The sequence below is a fragment of the Bufo gargarizans genome, chromosome 7 (genome assembly GCF_014858855.1).
Source record: "Bufo gargarizans isolate SCDJY-AF-19 chromosome 7, ASM1485885v1, whole genome shotgun sequence".
Lineage (NCBI taxonomy): Eukaryota > Metazoa > Chordata > Amphibia > Anura > Bufonidae > Bufo > Bufo gargarizans.
This window is the reverse complement of record NC_058086.1, coordinates 14,351,025-14,370,574: the sequence shown is the minus strand read 5'-3', so window position 1 is coordinate 14,370,574 and position 19,550 is coordinate 14,351,025. Positions and strand designations below refer to the sequence as shown.

Sequence of the window (19,550 nt, the reverse complement as noted above, 5' to 3'; positions counted from 1 at the left end):
GGATAGTTACATTAAATCTTTGAAAGGTGTGCCCGCAATGGGCAACCGGGTGAAAGGGAGAGACAAAATAAAAGTCATGACTGTCACAGTACACAATACAAGATGAGCAAGATACAATTTGGTTTTCTATGCCAGCCATGCCAACCACCCGCCATCCCAAGCTGGGAAAGAAATAGGTGCTTATGTTGCCACTTTTTGCCTTGAAATGTTCATTAAATGCATGTTAGAGGAGCATTTCACTCACTTACCCCGAACACAAAACAGCTCTATTAATGGGTAAAGCACTTTGCTACCAGTGAGAACTTTAGTGCATTAATGTGCGACATGTCACAGCCCGCTCTGGCAGCAAACTGGTTCTTTTTATTTTTATTTTTTAGATTTTAAATACCCCTCTTCCCTGCATCTTCAAAAAAAAAAAAAAAAAAAAAAAAAAAATAATAATAACTTTTGCACCAACATAATTTGTTTTCAGCAGTCCCAAAAAATGCCATGTAAAATAAAACAAAAACACCCCACTCTGAACCCCCCAGCACAAAATGACTCTTAAATGGTTGGTTTTGTGAATTCACATTGTCTTTCAACATTGGCTTTCATTATTCAAGTATTTCAAGACTGATATGTGTTTTTGTCCTTTTTTTTTTTTTTTTTTTTTTCTTCTTTCATTTTCGACATCTCCCTTCCCCCCAGACCATTTCTTTCAGGACCCCTCCCTCCCCCCTTTTCTGATCTCCGATGGGGGGAGAGGAAGGAAATTGCAAGCACAAAAAGAAAAAAATGAAAAAAGAGTAAAGGGAATAAAATAACAAAAAACACTCTTAATAGTGACCGCAGGCATTTGTAAGTTGGCGATCAAGAGTCTTGACTCACACCCACCTGATTTGACTTTCAGTTTTCTTTTTTTCAACTTACGTTTAAAAAAAAATGTATTTATTGCAAGTTTTGAAAAAGAAAAAAAATAAGAAAAAAAAACCAAAAACACAAAAAGGTCAAGTTAGTGCTGCTGCTGCTCCGAAAGGTCACGAGGTCAGAGTTGAAAGTTCAAAAGTTCATATTGAGTCGGTCCCTCCTCCCAATAGATCACCGGGTAGTAAAGGGGCAGGGCTGCCCATCCGATGGGCGTCCTCTGTGCTGGGCACCCCCCACAGGCTGGATGAGTAGCTTGGAGTACCCCATAGGGATACGCCTGGCAGGTCACTACCACCACCGCCACTGCTCCACTGTCCCAGCCCTGTAGTCCCTCCAAAAAGGTTAAGGGCTGGTCCTACCGATTCAGCCTGATGGTTTTGTCCCACTTCCAAAGGCTGCCAGCCTGCGCCAGGAGCAGAGGGAGTTGGTGGCTGAGCTTGTGCAAGGTAACGGCTCACCTCATCATCCGTTGCAAATTCCGCCAGAATGGTCGTGTTACCCAAAACGCACCTAGGGTGTAGAGGTATAACATATATAATGAATGCACAAAGCTTTAAAATAAATACATTTACTAAGTTTTTCAGTTAGTATGTGCAACATACTTAAAGAGGACCTTTCACCGATTATTACAATGTGAACTAAGTATACAGACAAGTAGAGCGGCGCCCGGGGATCTCACTGCACTTACTATTATCCCCGGCCGCCGCTCCGTTCTCCCGCTATGCCCTCCGGTATCTCCGGCCACTAAGTTATAGTAGGCGGAGATTTCAGTCACTAAGTTATGGTAGGCGGAGTCTGCCCTTGTTCTGCTCTAGCGCTGGCCAATCGCAGCGCAGAGCTCACAGCCTGGGAGGCTATTTTCTCCCAGGCTGTGAGCTCTGCATTGCGATTGGCCAGCGCTACAGAAGAATAAGGGCAGACTCCACCTACCATAACTTAGTGACTGGAGATACCGGAGGGCATAGCAGGAGAACGGAGCGGTGCCCGGGGATAATAGTAAGTGCAGGGAGATCCCCGGGCGCCGCTCTACATGTCTGTGTTCTTAGTTCACAGTGTAATAATCGGTGAAAGGTCCTCTTTAAATAAAAATTAACCCACCAAGCTGGACTCCCTTCTTCTAAACATTAAAAACACAGCTACTGCCGATTTGGAGATCTGGGACTGCTGCACAGCGCGGCCGTCGATACATCAGTTACAGTATGGGGAGGGAGGAGTTGCTGAAGGCAAGTCGTTATTTTAATGAACAAATGTTCTTTTATTTATTCTATTTTAGTTATCTGTTCTGTGTAGTGCTATTAAGAAAATGGCAAGTTTTGCATTTTGTACTTTTGCAGTAATGCAAATATGTTATTTAATTTAGTAAAAGATGTTTTATTTTGAAAAACACTGTGCATTTCAGTTCTTGAGTTAAGCATAACTACATTTCTGCATTATCAGTAATTTGTGTATGCTTTTGCCTTGAAAATCCAAGCAAATAGACCTCTAGCACAATTCCCTTAAAATATCGCATCACATACCGTTATCGCAATGCATTTCAATGGAGAGTGCCCAAACATGTGCAGCATGATGTACTAGACATCACATGGCTCTCATCTGCAATACTCTGGAGGATTGTGTTTCACATGCCGGGAAGCAAAAGAACAGTGTAAAGAGGGAGCAAATACAGCACTACCTTTATTGTAGTCCCCAAAATCCTGACCTAGGCCTCTCGCCCAGTTATGCGAGTACTCTCTGCTCTGCACTGATGAGGGGCAATCGCCTTGAAACAGCTGTCTGCAGATGGGATGCTGGCTTATTTATTATCCAATTCATGTCTCAAGGCCTTTTAAAAGGTCAAACATTGACTTACAGAATAGCTACCTTAACTCTGGTGGTATTAAAAACACAGCTTGTTAAGAACTCATTTGCATACCCTCTTCCCAGCACTGCCTTAGAAATTGTAATAGAGAACCATGCAGGCTGTAAATAGAGGCTATGTCTGTGAGAGGGGAGAGAAATCATGGAAACTGCATTCATTTTAATTGGTAATTCCACGCACAACAAGCCCTGCCGGCATTAAAACAAAAGTTCATCACCGGGATAGTCAAGACAACTAAAATTAATTACTTCTGATCTATCATGGCAACATCTGGTGGGCATTTAGACACTAATAAGCACCTCTATATTTCTTTTTATTAAAGTAGAAAATCTCTAAGGAGAATCTGTCACCACATACCTGTAAATATCTGACTGGGTAGATGTGCGCTTGTCAGCAGAATGCAACGCACTTTGTTCCGTCTTGACCGGTGGCCCCAATTCCGAGAAATTAGACATTTTAGTTTATGCAAACAAGCCCTTGGTTGCACCCACTTTCTGCTCCACCCCCCTTTCCTTCCAATCCACTCTGAGTGACTGGGCCAGGAAGTGTAGATGTAATCACGCCTTTCCTTGAAATCTTGCAGATGTGAGTTCGCCTCTGATCAGCGCATGTCTGGTACAGATTCATTACTGTACTGCGCTGATCACTGGGCTGAACAAGGCCAGGTGTGATTAGGTCTACACTACCTAGCCCAGGGATCAGCAACCTGCGGCTCTTCAGCTGTTGTGGAAAGCTACAATTCCCAGCATGCTCCATTCATTTCTATGAGAGTTCTTAGCAGAGCAAGTATGCATACTGGGAGTTGTAGTTTCACAACAGCTGGGGAGCCGGAGGTTGCCTACCCCTGAGTCCTAGCCTGTCACTCAGATAAGGCTGGGTGGTGGGTGCGCAGTGGAGCAACAGCAACACCTTTGTTGCACCAAAGGTCTAATTTGCTTAATAAAGTTATAAAATAAAATACATTTCTCAGAATTGGAGCCACCAATGAAGACGGGACAAAGCGTGTTGCAGTCAGCTTGCAAGCGCACATCTACCTAATCAGAAGGATTCATTTGCAAGTATTTGGTGACAGATTAAAAGGAATCAGTCACCAAATACTTGCAAATAAATCCTTCTGACTAGGTAGATGTGTGCTTGCCAGCTGACTGCAAGTCTCTTATAAAAATCCAAAATGCTTAACCATAAAATATTTATATTCTGTCAGATTCTACTAAATAACAGAATACAAACTGACAGCATAGGTGTAGGCTTTAATTTAACCAGTTCATAGCTTAGGAAGTAGTGGCAACAAGGTACTGAAAGTACCGAGGGATTAGGCAACAGAGCTTTTGGGGTTGGAAAAGGCTTTTCTTCATCAATACAGGAAGGGGATCTTTATGGGAGAAGTGGTTAAGCATTGCACTACTTACCTGGAAAATAAATAAATTAGACAGATACCTCTGACTCAAATAGCTAGCACTCCTTTTCTCCAGTTATTATAAAAATGCTTTTGACTTACATGTGCAGGGCATTCTGGGCCTTGGCTGCCTCCTGTTTGGTGCTGTATCGGATGAGAGCTGTGCCCTGGGTGAGGTTGAGATGGAATGTCAGCAGGGGGCCATGCTGCATGCAGATCGTCCGGAGTGTGGAGCCGTCGATCTACAAAGAAAAAAAATGAAAAAAAATATCACGGAAATAGGGCTGCAGTAAATGATTATTTTAGTAATAGAGTATTCTATCGATTTTTTTTTTTTACAATGAATCGAGTAATCTAATAAGAAAAAATTAATTACTAGACTGTTTTCCTTTATAAAGACTGATAAGACTCCCTGCCATTAGTCCCCGACACCCTTCATTCCCCATTGTGCGATCAGCCCAAGTGCATCAGTTCCCCCAGTGCCATCAGGTCCGTTCCGCCAGTGCCATCAGCTCTCCGCCACCCAAGTGCCATCAGCTCTCCGCCCCCCCCCCCCCATTGTGCCATAGTCTCTACTGCCCTGCTCCTCCCGACACCCGGATTGCACAGAGTCATTGGTTGCTATGACGCTGTGCACTCCGGACGCCCAACCTTAGTCACGCCCCCACCCCCTCGGTTTCACCAACTTACCTTTCCAGCAGGGTCACACAGCGCTTCAGGTCATGGCGTATGTACGTTAGGTGGTCCGTGCAACCCGGGACCATGGACGCACTGTGAAGTGTCCAGAGGCCCCCTGCTGGAAAGGTGAGTATTCCAAGCGCAGCGGGAGACCACGGAGCGGGAGTTATAGCAAGCGCTTAACTCCCGCTCCGTGGTCACATGACACAAACGAATCTTCGATGCAAAAAATTTGCAGCGAAGATTTTTGGGTGTCGAATTACGCAATTTAATCGAGTAACCGTTTCAGCCCCACATGGAAACAATAAAAATATTTGCTAAACTTATTTCTACAATCGTCAATGAACAACATACCTGTGGTGTAAGATTAAGAAGGATCAGCCAATAACTAGGGCGCACAGAACTGCCATCACTCCAGGTAGATCCTATAGAAGTTTAAAAAAAAGCATAGTTTATACTTTCTGATATTAAAGAGAACCTGTCACCTCCTAAATGCATGTAAACTCTCCAGCAGTACCTCAGGGTAGCCCGCAGTGTGATACTAATAATACTTTTCATCCTGCAGTCCGATGCTGCATAAGGTCAGAAAACTATCTTTTATCCTCTGTCCGCACCAATTTGCATGTCGGCATGAAGTCAAAGGGGCAGCGGCCTCCTTGCATCAAGTCAAGGTAACCATGCCTCCTCTTGCCTTTGAGTGACAGCCCGCAATTCAGCTTCGCTTTCCCTAGTCTCGCGCATGAGCGGACGGAGGAGAAAAGTTAGTTTTCTGACCTTATGCAGCATCGGACTGCAGGATGAAAAGTATGATTAGTATCACACTGCAGGCTACCCTGAGGTACTGCTGGCGGGTTTACATGCATTTAGGAGGTGACAGGTTCCCTTTAAGGCCAGCCACACACTGCTGCTAACTCGCAATTCAACTGATTATTCTCTCATCAGACTCACCGATAACCATGCACGCTCCAATCTACTGACAGTGCCCGTTAATTTCAACATGGAAAGGGCTTTGAAATCAGGGGGGGGGGGGGGGGGGGGGGGAATAGATCATCAGCATCTGATTGGAGGGGGTCAGACACCCAGGATCCCCGCCGATCAGCTGTTTGAGAAGGCAGCAGCGCTCCGGCCTTCTCACCGTTTACTGCTGGCCCAGTGACGTCGCGACTAGTATCATTGGCCTGGGCGCGGCTAAGCTCCATTGAAGGGAACAGAGCTTAGCCGCGCCCAGGCCAGTGATACTAGTCGTGACGTCACTGGGCCAGCGGTAAACAATGAGAAGGCCGGAGCGCTGCTGCCTTCTCAAACAGCTGATCGGCGGGGATCCTGGGTGTCTGACCCCGTCCAATCAGATGCTGATGATCTATCCAGAGTAAAAATGTGAGGAAAATATTTGTCTGCTGTCCCTCTGATTGTGTGAATGCACCCTAAGGTGAACGGTTAAATTAAAAGGGAATCTGTCAGCAGCTTTGACCATGCTAAATGGCTACCAGGAGTAAGTAGCGGCTGGGAACAGCAGGACAAATATACTTTTAGTGGAGTTTTTCGCATCAGGAGTAGTGCGAATATAAAGTTTTATTGTGCCAAATTTGGTTTCTGCAAGTGCGCTGGAGGCAGGGCTTCACTGTTAAGTGCTCTCTGCATTAAAGGGAAGCTGTCACCAGGATTTTGTGTATAGAGCTGAGGACATGGGTTGCTAGATGGCCGCTAGCACATCTGCAATACCCAGTCCCCATAGCTCTGTGTGCTTTTATTGTGTAAAAAAAACGATTTTATACATATGCAAATTAACCTGAGATGAGTCCTGTCCCCGACTCATCTCACGTACAGGACTCATCTCAGGTTAATTTGCATATGTATCAAATCGTTTTTTTTACACAATAGAAACATAGAAACATAGAATGTGTCGGCAGATAAGAACCATTTGGCCCATCTAGTCTGCCCAATATACTGAATACTATGGATAGCCCCTGGCCCTATCTTATATGAAGGATGGCATTATGCCTATCCCATGCATGCTTAAACTCCTTCACTGTATTTGCAGCTACCACTTCTGCAGGAAGGCTATTCCATGCATCCACTACTCTCTCAGTAAAGTAATACTTCCTGATATTACTTTTAAACCTTTGCCCCCCTAATTTAAAACTGTGTCCTCTTGTGGTAGTTTTTCTTCTTTTAAAAATGCTCTCCTCCTTTACCGAGTTGATTCCCTTTATGTATTTAAAAGTTTCTATCATATCCCCTCTGTCTCTTCTTTCTTCCAAGCTATACATGTTAAGGTCCTTTAACCTTTCCTGGTAAGTTTTATCCTGCAATCCATGTACTAGTTTAGTAGCTCTTCTCTGAACTCTCTCTAGAGTATCTATATCCTTCTGGAGATATAGTCTCCAGTACTGAGCACAATACTCCAAGTGAGGTCTTACCAGTGTTCTGTACAGCGGCATAAGCACTTCACTCTTTCTACTGCTTATACCTCTCCCTATACATCCAAGCATTCTGCTGGCATTTCGTGCTGCTCTATTACATTGTCTTCCCACCTTTAAAGGGCTTCTGTCACCCCCACTAAAGTGATTTTTTTTTTTTGGGCTGGTGAAATTAGTTATATTGCGATATATCACAATATAATTGTGTCACTTACTTTGATCCAGCAGTTTCTTCAAAAAACGAAGTTTTATCATATGTAAATTCGGTCTCTAACAGCAAGTAGGGCGGCTACTTGCTGCTAGCTGCTGCAGAAATCCGCCCTCTCATCGTGTTGATTGACAGGGCCAGCCGGGATCTCCTCCTCCGGCCAGCCCTGTCGGCATTTCAAAAATCGCGCGCCTCTGTGGATTCGGCGCAGGCGCTCTGTCCCCCTCAGTGCTCCCTCAGTGCGCCTGCGCCGATTACGTCTTCTATTTCGGTGATGTCATCGGCGCAGGCGCACTGAGGGAGTGCTGAGGAGACGAGCCTCCTCATCTCAGAGCGCCTGCGCCGAATCCACAGAGGCGCGCGATTTTTGAAATGCCGACAGGGCTGGCCGGAGGAGGAGATCCCGGCTGGCCCTGTCAATCAACACGATGAGAGGGCGGATTTCTGCAGCAGCTAGCAGCAAGTAGCCGCCCTACTTGCTGTTAGAGACCGAATTTACATATGATAAAACTTCGTTTTTTGAAGAAACTGCTGGATCAAAGTAAGTGACACAATTATATTGTGATATATCGCAATATAACTAATTTCACCAGCCCAAAAAAAAAAATCACTTTAGTGGGGTGACAGAAGCCCTTTAAGTCTTCTGAAATAATTACTCCTAAATCCCTTTCCTCAGATACTGCGGTCAGGACTGTGTCAAATATTCTATATTCTGCCCTTGGGTTTTTACAATAAAAGCACACAGAGCTATGGGGACTGGGTATTGTGGATGTGCTAGCGGCAATCTAGCAACCCATGTCCTCAGCTCTGTACACAAAATCCCGGTGACAGGTTCCCTTTAAGCTGCTTCACAGCCCCTCCCCTCTGCTGAGTGACAGCTGTAGCATCCAACCAGGAGACTACTACAGCTGGTAAACAAAATGTATGCGCTGTACGAATAAAATAAAGGTGACAAAAATGCATGTCCTAGTGAATGTCAAATTAGCTGCCCCTAAACATCACTGGATCCCCAAAAAATATATATAAGAAATCTAAACTGTAATGCGACCATGCAGTGTGAAACATGAGCAAACAATACAAGGTAAGAAAGCTTAGAACACAAGAACAGGGAAGGTCCATTCATCATTTACCAGATGAAATCCTGGAGTCCTGTGCCCCCCATCCTCTGGCAGACCGAGGGGCTGTGCTGTTCCAGGGGGAGTTGTTGACTTTGGGGTTGTTGGTGAGCCCTGGAGGGGGGCGAGGCAGCCCAGGGCTATTCCTGGACATCTGATTCTTCCACATCTTGTTTGAATGATGTGAGGGGTTGTGTCCAATGGGGTCTGGTGACCAGGTGGATTTATAGTCTCCAAACTTTGCTGAGAGTGCTAGTAAAACAAAATGCACATGTTTTTTTTTTGTAAAGCAGCATATACCACATTGTGCCAGGTTTCATTATCATCCCGTATCCAACGGATAGTATAAAACTAGCTGAGACCTCCACTGAAACAGAGAACGGGGGTCCCGCTACAGGTGTGATTGGAGTAGCAGTCTAGGCACTGAGCGCTGCTGCTCCGTTCTTTCTCTATGGGACTGCTGAAGATTGCTCTGATAGTAAAAGAGTTCATCAATATCAGATTGGTGGAGGTCCAACTCTGGCGCACCCTTCCCCCAGGGTCAGCTGTTTGAGCCCCACCAATATGACATCGATGGCCCGTCCAGGACAATTCATCAGCATTATAATCCAAGAAAACCCTTTAAGTGAATATAAATATTTCAGATTATATCTAGGACTTTATACATTATATAGAGTCAATACCTGAAGTGCTGTGGATATTCTCTGAGGCACTGTAGGGCCAGGCACCAGGTGAAGGCAGCGAGGTGTTGAGGGAAGAAGTGGACCCTAAAAGATGAAATACCAGAAAATACTTATCTGCTGCGTTGCCCATGTTAATTTGCCCAAAAAGTACATGAATTACAAGAACATTGAGATTGCACTGCCCTCCTGTGGTGAAACCTAGAACACATACAATAATTTACCGTAGATACTGAGGCAATGATTTATCAAACAGGTTTGGTCTTTATTTTGGAGTAAATTGCAACTTTTTTGTCATTTTACCTAGAAGAGAAATTTATTAGCATGCTACGATGCAGATACAGGGCCCAGTGCGGCCCTTACAGCTGCGTCACGTGATTGTGCCCTTACAAGATTAAAGAGGCTGGTCACGTTCTGGTTATTGTTGACCAATGTGTTTGTGAGATGATTATATGGCATTTAGGGAGAGTTCACATCATATTCATTTTATGTTCTTCTGTAAAAAATGAACAAACGGATCCTGTGCAAAAGTAATGCCCATTTGCCATCCGTTTGAGCCATTTCTGTCTGTGATCCATTTATTCATAGTAAACATGTTCTGCCATTTGAGTGGAGCGAACTCACGTGTGCCCTCCTGCTCCATTTACCATTATGGGCCTGCCCGAGATAGCTGAGCACTTGTACACGGCTATCTCTACAGATCTGAATGAAATGGCAGACATGCACGTATACCTGCCGCTACATTCCAATGGACAGGCCCCTGTCGTAAGGACAGTGACTTATCAGTGAGGGCCCCAGCTGCTGGATCCCCACTGATAAGACACTTATCCCCTATTCACAGAAGCTGTTCTCATCAGACAGCCCCTTTAAGGTGATAATACTGATTAACAACTTACCTGTTGGGGTGTCCTGCAGTAGCTGGTGGTCAGTATCTACGATGGGAGATGGGGCTGGACCCCCTAGCACACCGCCAGGGGTAGCATAAGGGTCGGATTCTGGGTCAATATTCTGAATTCCTTTCCATGGCACGCCTGGTTGAAACTCTGCAAAATGCATTAAAACAACGATTTCAATTATGTTTACAATGAACACTGCATGTTTGTTGAGGAAAACTTGCACATTTTGATAGTTTATGACAAGGAAATCACTAAAGATAGTTTATGACAAGGAAATCACGAAATAATTCGTAAAACTGCATATAAATAAAAATATGACAGCTAGCAGCCATCACACTACTCGTTCACATTTCCTTTTTTGTGTGCTAACCGTTTATTCCACGGGCAGCACATGCACCCATTGATTTTAATGAGTTTGTTCACACTGGTGCACACTTTAGTCTGTAATGCCCTTTGAGATGACATCCATGCTCTGTTAGGGTTTCATGGACCAATAATAGGAGCAGCTCTGGAAATTAGTGTTGAGCTGAGCAGTGTCCGTGGAATATGGAGGCGAAAAACAGACAAATGGACCAAACACAGATTCATCATGGACATCTTTACGGATGAAACAAGGATACATTTTCCAGACATCAAATCGACATGGAGATGTGAACGGGGCCTTATGTTGGGCTAACACTCTGCAGCTGCCAAATCCCTGCCCACCCATGGCAGCCAATAGCTGAAGCTTTTTTGTGGGTAAAACAAGGGCCTTGCCTTAAAAAGCACGCAGATATAAAGAGTGGGTGGGGATTTAACCACAAGTGGGTGGCAGTTGCAGCGTTTAAAGGTATTATGTAAGACTTTGATATTGATGGCGCATCTTCAGGTTAAGTCATCAGTATCAGATGGGTGGGAGTATTGGTGAGCACTGCTCTTCCAACAGCTCATGGGTGGAAGTCGACCCCTCTCCTATGAGATATTGATGACCTATCCTGAGGATAAGCCATCAATATCAAATTCCTTTAAATATAGTCTAAGGCTGAGCTTAACCTTCAGGTTTTGCAATGCAGTTTTTGAAGCCAAAACCAGGAGTGAATTAAAAAATAAAATAGTAGTAGTAACTGTCCTTAATAGTTTCTCTCCTTTTATGATCCACTTCCGATTTTGAATTCCACAAACACATCAAGGAACCAAGGAACGTATGGCCATGTGTGGTCTGTGAAATGCAGACTGAGTAAAGGCCACTAAGTAACGGCCTGGGTTGGCCACGGCTCATGTGAGCTGAACTTACTGCATCATAGTGATCAATGATGCTGTGAGTTCCAGCCCCACCGTTGATCTACTGTCCCATACTCACAACTAGGGGTGCTGCCATACTTCATGGCAGTGCTGCATTTTGGAGGTGGCAAAAAAATAAAAAAATAAAATATATATGCACTGAGGTTTTTGCATCAAAATACCAGCGTTTATGGTGCATTTTCTTCCAGCAAAGGGTGAAAACATAGCAAACAAATTACACCAATGTAACTATTTTGTAATTGGTGCAATTCAGTTTTGCTGTGTTTTTTCCCTTTGCTGGAAGAAAATGCACCATAAATGCAGGTATATTGCCTAAAAAAAAAACACATGCATTTTTTGTGTTTTTATTGCCACACCAAATATGCAGCACAGCCTCGACGTCAGCAACCTGAAGATTCAAAATGAATATGTACAATCATTACTAAAACTTGAAAGACTCACCTGGGGGCCAGCTGGTATTAATTGACTTGCTTCCCATTTTGTTCGAAGGAGGTGATTTGGCAGGTAACCAGCTGTCACCCGTTGGCCCTCCATGCAATCCTACAGAATCTCCAGGCATCATGTCATACTGGTTGTAGGGAGAACCACCACGATTCTTCCCTGGGGGTGCAATGGAGCCTGAGATTAGAAAGAGTGGAGATTATAAAAATACTTCAGAGCGCGACTTTCTTCACTATTCGAACCACCAAATGTACACTTTTCGCCCGTCCTGGCATCTGCTCTGGCAGTGCTTAGCTTTCCTTCCAATCATTTACAGATAAATATGTGCAATAGATTTCTGTTGGAGGAATCCAGTTTTAAAAAAAGATGTTGCCACATGTGATCATCTAGAGGTCTCCTTTCTGCTTTCTAGACATTTTTACTAATCTTTAATTTTTTCCTATCATGTCATCTGGCACCACATGGTAATTTAGCTTCATGGGGCATCTTTATAATAATACTTACCATTTTTAGGTAGACTGACATCTTGGGACACTGAAGAAGGTAACCCATCCATCATGGATGTCCACTGCTTAAAGCGGGATTCTACTCCAGCCTCTTTTCCGTAATCCATTCCACTTGAGCTAAAGCCTAGAGATGGCAAGAAATTATATTTTAAGGCTATATATAAGTTGCAATAAATCAGTTTTGAACTAATCATATTTTTAAATGACTCCATCATCCAAAACCAAGTCCATCCATCTCTCTCTCTATATCTATCTATCTATCTATCCAGTTCACCTGTCAAAAATCCACATTTCTTTGAAGGCCATCACTAACCTGATCCGTATCCAGGCATGTGCCCTTTGGACTGCATGTCTGAGAGCCCTACAGGATCAAGATGAGACTTGGGTCCAGCTGGGTGAGAAGGAGAGTGCTTCATTCCTGGCTGCCTCTGCTGCTGTGCTGCTGCTGGAGGGCGCTTACCATTCGAGCCAATTGCTGGAAAAAGCATCAATAAGCAATTCAATAATAACGTTACAAAAAGCAAAACTAAATGTGTAAGGCTAGAGACCACTGAAAAAGAGCAAATACATGTATAACACACATATTCACTAGCTTTTTAAGCATTTACGAAAAAATAATAATAATTCTTGGATAACTTCTTGGCATAATTTCGCCACCTACTTATAATGTTGTGCAAGAAATGTTATTACAGCTGGGCATTTAAAGGGGTTATTCATGAATTATGTAAAAAATGAAAATCAGACATCATATTTTGAGTAAACTGTGCACCTCTTTCTAACAAAGCTAGAACCAGCCCTGTAACTCGCATGGATCCAGAGATTTACCTATTCATCACTGCAAGAAGTTAGAAAAAAAATTGCAAACAGCAGGTGGCGCTTAAACAGATAGATTTCAGTAAATGACTGCAAGAAATGACAGAAGTATTCAGATCCAGGTGCTGGTTTAAAACTAGATTAAAATTCGTGCAATCGTGGAATAGATAGTAGGTTAGGTAAAATTAGGGGTTCCATCTGTCACCAGATTGGCACCCTCAAAAGGGGTTACCGTGGGAGTTGGGGGCCTAACACGTCTGACAAACTAACAAAAAACATAAAACAAAAAAAAACAAAAAAAAGAAGAGGAAAGGATCGCGTTAAATTGACATGGTAAAAAAGTATAACAAGTTGAAAATCGAACACATTCCCATCTGTAAATCCCATAAATCTCTTACAGGAGCGGTTCCCACCTCTGGGAGAATGGGGAACGTCTTGCTCTGTCATAAAGGGAGAGGTGGCCATGCGCGCAAGTCTCTCTCCATTCATTTGGGAGTTACGAAAATAGGCGAGTTACTGGCAGAGTGGAAAGTCCAAGCCATGTCAAGTTCAAGGAGGAGAGAAGCCAGGACTAAAAAAAGGATTGTTTCAGACGAGCGTGTCCTGTATGGAAATCACGCTCCGTGTGCGAGTGTAATTCCCCATTATGCACAATTCTCATTTTTCAGACGCACACGGCATTATAATGCTGTATCTCTCTGCATAACCTTACTTCTACAGAATTCAGATGCCAGTGTTTTGTGGTCCGCAAATTGCAGATCCAAAAAACATGTACACGGCCAGCCCTTTACAGAAAATGCAAAACGTAATTGCGGACAAGAATAGGACATGCTCTATATATTTTGCGGTGCCGCAGAATGGAACTACGGATGTGCACATCTTTTGCAGACCCATTCATTTAAGGTCCTGTGAATGAGCCCTTATTCTGACATAATGCTGTCAGTATGTTGATTCAGTAGATACAGGTCATGCAGAGACACACAGCATTATACGTCAGTACAATGCCATGTGCTCCTGAGAAATGAGCAGTGTCCATAAAAGGAATCACGCTGGCAGACGGAATGTGGTTTCCGCACAGGACACGCTCGTCTGAAACTAGACTAAAGCAGAAGATCACAGTTGTTACACCTTGTTCTGAACCCCATTTTTTAATAAAATGACAGGCAATAAAATTAGCTGTAGTAGAAGAATGAGGAAAAAATCTATTATGTTGTAGTTTGCATTTTTTTTTATTTTTTATTTTTTTTTACAATATGCAGATTAACGTGTCAACTTTACTAAATGGGTCATTCAAATTGTAGCAGTACCATATATGTGACCATTTCTTCTTTTTTAAACACAAAATAAAAATTTCTGGGAAAAATACATTGTTATATTTATTTTACTGCAAACCTTTTTTTTTTGCGTTTGAATTTATTATTTTTAAGCAAGCAGTGACCACACTTCTTTCCAGACTACAGATAATTAGAATTCACCCACGTAGATGGAGGATACGTAGAAACGAGTTTATATAGAAAGGTACATTCGTGGCTTGGCGCGCTAGTGAGAGGACGCAAGAAATACTGCTCCTCCAACAAAAACCTCAATCTATCGCCATCTGGGGCTTCAAAACCCCACTTTCCATTTGAAAACTCCAGAGCAGCAGGGGACAGGTCTGGCCGCATTCCGCCAACTTTGGAGGTGGCCCCGACACATACCTAGGTTACGGCCTACCACATTGCCGAAGCCCCGACCTCAAGTGCCGGCGACACACAGTGTTCTGGCCAGTACCTGGACGCACTTGTCCGTCAGGTGCGCCCACCGAGAACCGGACCAGTCCGGACTCTGAGGATCCACTGGGGAAAGAATTGAAGCGGAGGGTTCGGAGGCAGATCGCAGAAGAAGGCCTGGACGGCGACGCATGCTCTAATAGCCGCTGACGCAGAAGCAGGTCAGCTTAGTTGGGGCAGGGGGAATCCAAACTTATGGTGCACTCACAGCCTGCGCACATACATCATATTTACCCCCTCCACCATAATCCAACTCGGAAGACAGAGTGCTGGAGAGAGCACCACATGTAGCGTTGGGGACGACGCACAGAGCCCAACGCTACTGAGCATTAGAAGGTCCCCTGAAGAGGCTCCTCTGTAACATCCACATATATTCAGAAAAGGGGGAGAGACACTCAGAAAGGTCACAAGGCTGAGAAGGGTACATTCATAAAGATTGAACCTGCATTTAAAATGCACACCCTCTAATTGATCAGAAGTGAATTTCAGGTACAAGGTAGATGGTTACCTGCTGTTCTTGCTGCTGCCTGACGGCCTGCGAGATCTTCCTCTGGTTCTGCAGCAGCTGTTGCTGCTGTTGTTGTTGCTGCAAGAGGAGCTGACAGGCCTGAAGAAATAAATACAGCCAAGTCAAAAATACAAACACCATACAGTAATGCTGCACTTAGCAGACGGCACAGATAAAGTCAGACCTGGGTTCCTGATAAATAAAATGGTGATGCATGCTATAAGCAGGGGTTTGGGGTGTTACCCTATAGCACCCAGCACATGGCTCTGCCATTTGGCCTCAAGTTGGCCGCACATATTCGGCTACTTTCACACTCGCGTTTGGTGTGGATCCGTCATGGATCTGCACAAACGCTTCCGTTCAGATAATACAACAGTCTGCATCTGTTTAGAACGGACCCGTTTGGATTATCTGTAATATAGCTAAGACAGATCTGTCTTGAACACTATTGAAAGTCAATGGAGGACGGATCAGTTTTCTTTTGTGCCATATTGTTACAGTGAAAACTGATCCGTCCCCATTGACTTACATTGTGAGTCAGGACGGATCCGTTTGCCTGCGCATCATCAGGCGGACACCAAAACGCTGCTTGCGGAATCGAGGCGGATCGGAGGCAAACTGATGCATTCTGAGCGGATCCTTTTCCATTCAGAATGCATTAGGGCAAAACTGATCCGTTTTGGACCGCTTGTGAGAGCCCTGAATGGATCTCACAAATGGAATCTAAAACGCCAGTGTCAAAGTAGCCTTAGATCAAACCTCCCCTCTGGTTTGCTATGGGTCTGCATGTACGAGATTTATGTTGGTACTATTGCTTTTCTCTACTCACCAGCTGAAACTGCTGGATTTGGGGAAGCTGGCTCAGCATGGCAATCTGCTGAGGAGAGAGTTGGGGCCCCATGTTGAACAGTCCAGGGTTCATGTTGCTGTTAGGGAACTGCTTCAGCATTGAGGCTGAGACCTAAGATAATAGAAATAAAAAATAAGTAAAACAAATCTAAAGCTTTTCAAATTGCTGCCAAAAAAATAAAATAAAAAATAACACATAGAATAGGTTATGATCTCACCTGGGGAGAAAGGAACTGGGGAGGCACTTGTGCCCGGAGGTTGGGAGATGAATTAAGCGATGGCACAGGGTTGTGCATGCCTCGCGATTGTGCACCGCTGTTCCCGAACAGACCGTGATTGCCACCCTAAGTGCAGGAAAGCAAGAGAAGAATTTATTTATTTATTTTTTGGCGCCTGTACTTTAGTAAAAAATTATTTGCTGTACATTAAAGGGGTTGTCTGGTTTCCAATACTGATGGCCTGTCTTCAAGTCAGCAGTGTATATCAGTCGATAGCGAGAGCTGCTGTCTGTTCGAACAGCTGATCGGCGGGGGCGCCAGACCCCCGTCGATTTGATTTTTATGACATATCCTGAGTATAGGTCATCAATATTGGAAACTAGACAACCCCTTTTATGTTCTGATCAGGTATCCCCCACTACACTACCACATTCCAGAAAAAGGAAAGGAAGAGAAACGCACAAAAAACAGAAGCTGAAGCGATAATTAGTGAAATCCACAAACATCCTCCAACTGGGGAAACTCAAAAAGGACAGCTAAAGTCACTGAAGTAAACCTATGCTGACATGAAGCTCTTGGATAGTTCCAAGTACCATTTTTGTTAAAAAATAATAATTATGTTTTTTGAGTACTAAATGTACTGGGTTTTGTTAGCCATATAAAGTCACAGACCCCTTAAACGTTCTATACAAAGCCTTAATATTTTCATGGAACCATTCTTATATTGATCGTATTTACTTATAACAGGTCCAGAAGTTTTTTGATGGCAAGACTAGCACCATCAGAAGGCTACAGAAACACAAAAGAAAGGAAACAGGTGGTATCACCATGTTGCCCCGTCATACTGCGCAGTGCTAAAGAATCATGAACACAGCAGTTGCAGTTTTTGCGGTCCGCAGAAAACTGATACCGGCCATATGCCCACCACATTTTGTGGAACTGAATGTCTGGCCCATAAAAGAACTGTCCTATATCCTTGTCAGTAATGCGGCCAAGAATAGGACATGTTCTATATTTTTTAGGGTGCCACGGTACGGGTATACGGATGGGGACAGTCCACAGTGTCTGCATCTTTTGCCGCCCCACTGAAGTGAATGGGTTCACATCAGACCCGTAACAAATGCAGATTGGATGCGGACAAAATGCACAGAACACTAGACAGAGGTCGTACTATAGGTTTATACTTAGAGTAAATAAAGTAGTATATTTTGTTTTAATCCACAAAAACAATAGAAATTGTGTGTCAGATGGGGGAGACAATCTCTGGGCAGCGCTGAGGAATAGGTTGGCGCTGCATATATAAAATGGGAAAAATCTCTGCAAACAAAAACCATTCACCTGCACTGGGTGGTTCCCCAAAACCTCAGTGATTGTAAAATACAGGCCATGCTATAGGTTAAAGGGTTTCTGTCACCATATTTAACCCTATTAAGCTAGCTGACATTAACAATGTGCTAATGTCAGCTGAATCTAACAAGCCTATTCCTACTTTTACCTATGCCCCCGTTACTCCAGAATCTCGCATCTGTCTGCCAGCCCTGAGCTCTGGTGAAATCGGTGCAGGCGCAGTGAGGGAAAGACGCTCGCAGGCTGCCACCTTCCTTACCGCGCCTGTGCCGAATACTGAACGGTGCGAGGTTTCCCCAAAGCACAGGGCTGGCAGACAGATGCGAGCGCTGCCTGGCCCTGTCAATCACGACTTGGAGGGAGGCGACAAAGGTGGGAGAACGGAGCCTCTAGGAGCAGGAACAACGTGCCCCTCTGCTCCTAGAGGCTAATTAGCATATTATGAAAGGTAGGTAGGGTCCTAGATAAAAGTAGGAATAGGCTAGTTAGGATCAGCTGACATTAGCACATCGCTAATGTCAGCTAGCTTAATGGGGTTAAATCTGGTGACAGAAACCCTTTCAAATATCTAGTGACAAAGCTATTGGAGGGTCATGGTTAAACTTAAAAAGTAATTACTGTGATCAATGATTCAGAGCTTTATCATTTATACAGAATGGGTCCAAACAATATGGTTTTTAATATTCCACTGCACAGATAGGCTGCCTTAATAGGAGATCCAAAGCACACAACTCTTACTTGTCTAGCAGCGAAGGTTTGGGGGTTGAGGCCCGAACCAATAGCCCCCAGGCCCACGGATGGGAGCGAGGAGCCGGAGGGAGATAGCTTGTAGCTGGGGGAGGGAGAAAAGGGAGAGCACGGAGCCTCGTCCCCAAGGCACCCGTCTTGATTGGAGAAAGGCAAAGTCAGCTAAAGCCAGTCAAGGGGTGTTGGTTAGTGATGCAGCAGAAGGCGAGAGGGAAAAGGAGAGACAGACAGAGAAATTCTATTGAGTGCAAATGAAAGATGTGTCAGTGTTCTACCAATCACATTCGAAAATCTGTTCTTAAGTAGACAGCATGCAAAAAACACCACCATAAAAGATCACCTAGGAAGGCACCATCCATCAATATCTATACAAAACGTGGCGTTCATGAACCAGACAGGACATATATTCCACTCAGGGTTTAAAGAAATGTAACTGTTAATAATAATTGCATGGCATTCTGCAGTGCGGTCTCCATTGGCCAGTTACAGGTGGCTATAGACTGTAGGCTGTCAATCAGGAGTCTGCTTGAATGTGGCATATATACCGCAAAGTGGGGAATGGCACCAAGACTCTTGTATGGAGGGATGCAATGCAGGCCTTGCAGAGTCTGACAAACAAGGCTCTGAAGGTGACCGTACCGGTGTGCAGGGCCAAAGAGAGGATCAGCCAGCGAGGAGAGGGAAATATATATTTTTTGGGGGGGGGGGGGTTATACTGAATACTGATTACCTTTGGATAGGTCATCAGTTATTGTTCGGCAGGGGTCTGCCATTTCTGTGTACTGTGGTCTTCTCTGTGCTCAACAAGCACAGCAGCTGGTTGGTATCGCACTTAGCCCCATTAACTTCAATGGGGCTGTGCTGCACCTAGGCCGCGTGACGGAGATGACATGAGATCTCCATCTTAGGACATC

General features: G+C 44.2%; 1 protein-coding gene across 1 annotated transcript in view; it reads right to left on the bottom strand.

Moving 5' to 3' along the window:
• Nucleotides 1-269: 269 nt before the first annotated feature.
• Nucleotides 270-19,550, bottom strand: part of TNRC6B (trinucleotide repeat containing adaptor 6B) — a 101,958-nt gene continuing 82,677 nt past the window's right edge. The window contains 14 exon segments of the mRNA XM_044301510.1: nt 270-1,416; nt 4,263-4,402; nt 5,193-5,263; nt 8,597-8,833; nt 9,265-9,348; nt 10,158-10,304; nt 11,880-12,056; nt 12,384-12,509; nt 12,699-12,824; nt 12,827-12,860; nt 15,476-15,574; nt 16,305-16,436; nt 16,543-16,668; nt 18,628-18,798. Of these exon segments, the coding sequence (XP_044157445.1) occupies nt 1,047-1,416; nt 4,263-4,402; nt 5,193-5,263; nt 8,597-8,833; nt 9,265-9,348; nt 10,158-10,304; nt 11,880-12,056; nt 12,384-12,509; nt 12,699-12,824; nt 12,827-12,860; nt 15,476-15,574; nt 16,305-16,436; nt 16,543-16,668; nt 18,628-18,798 (2,040 nt within the window). The 3' untranslated portion in view covers nt 270-1,046.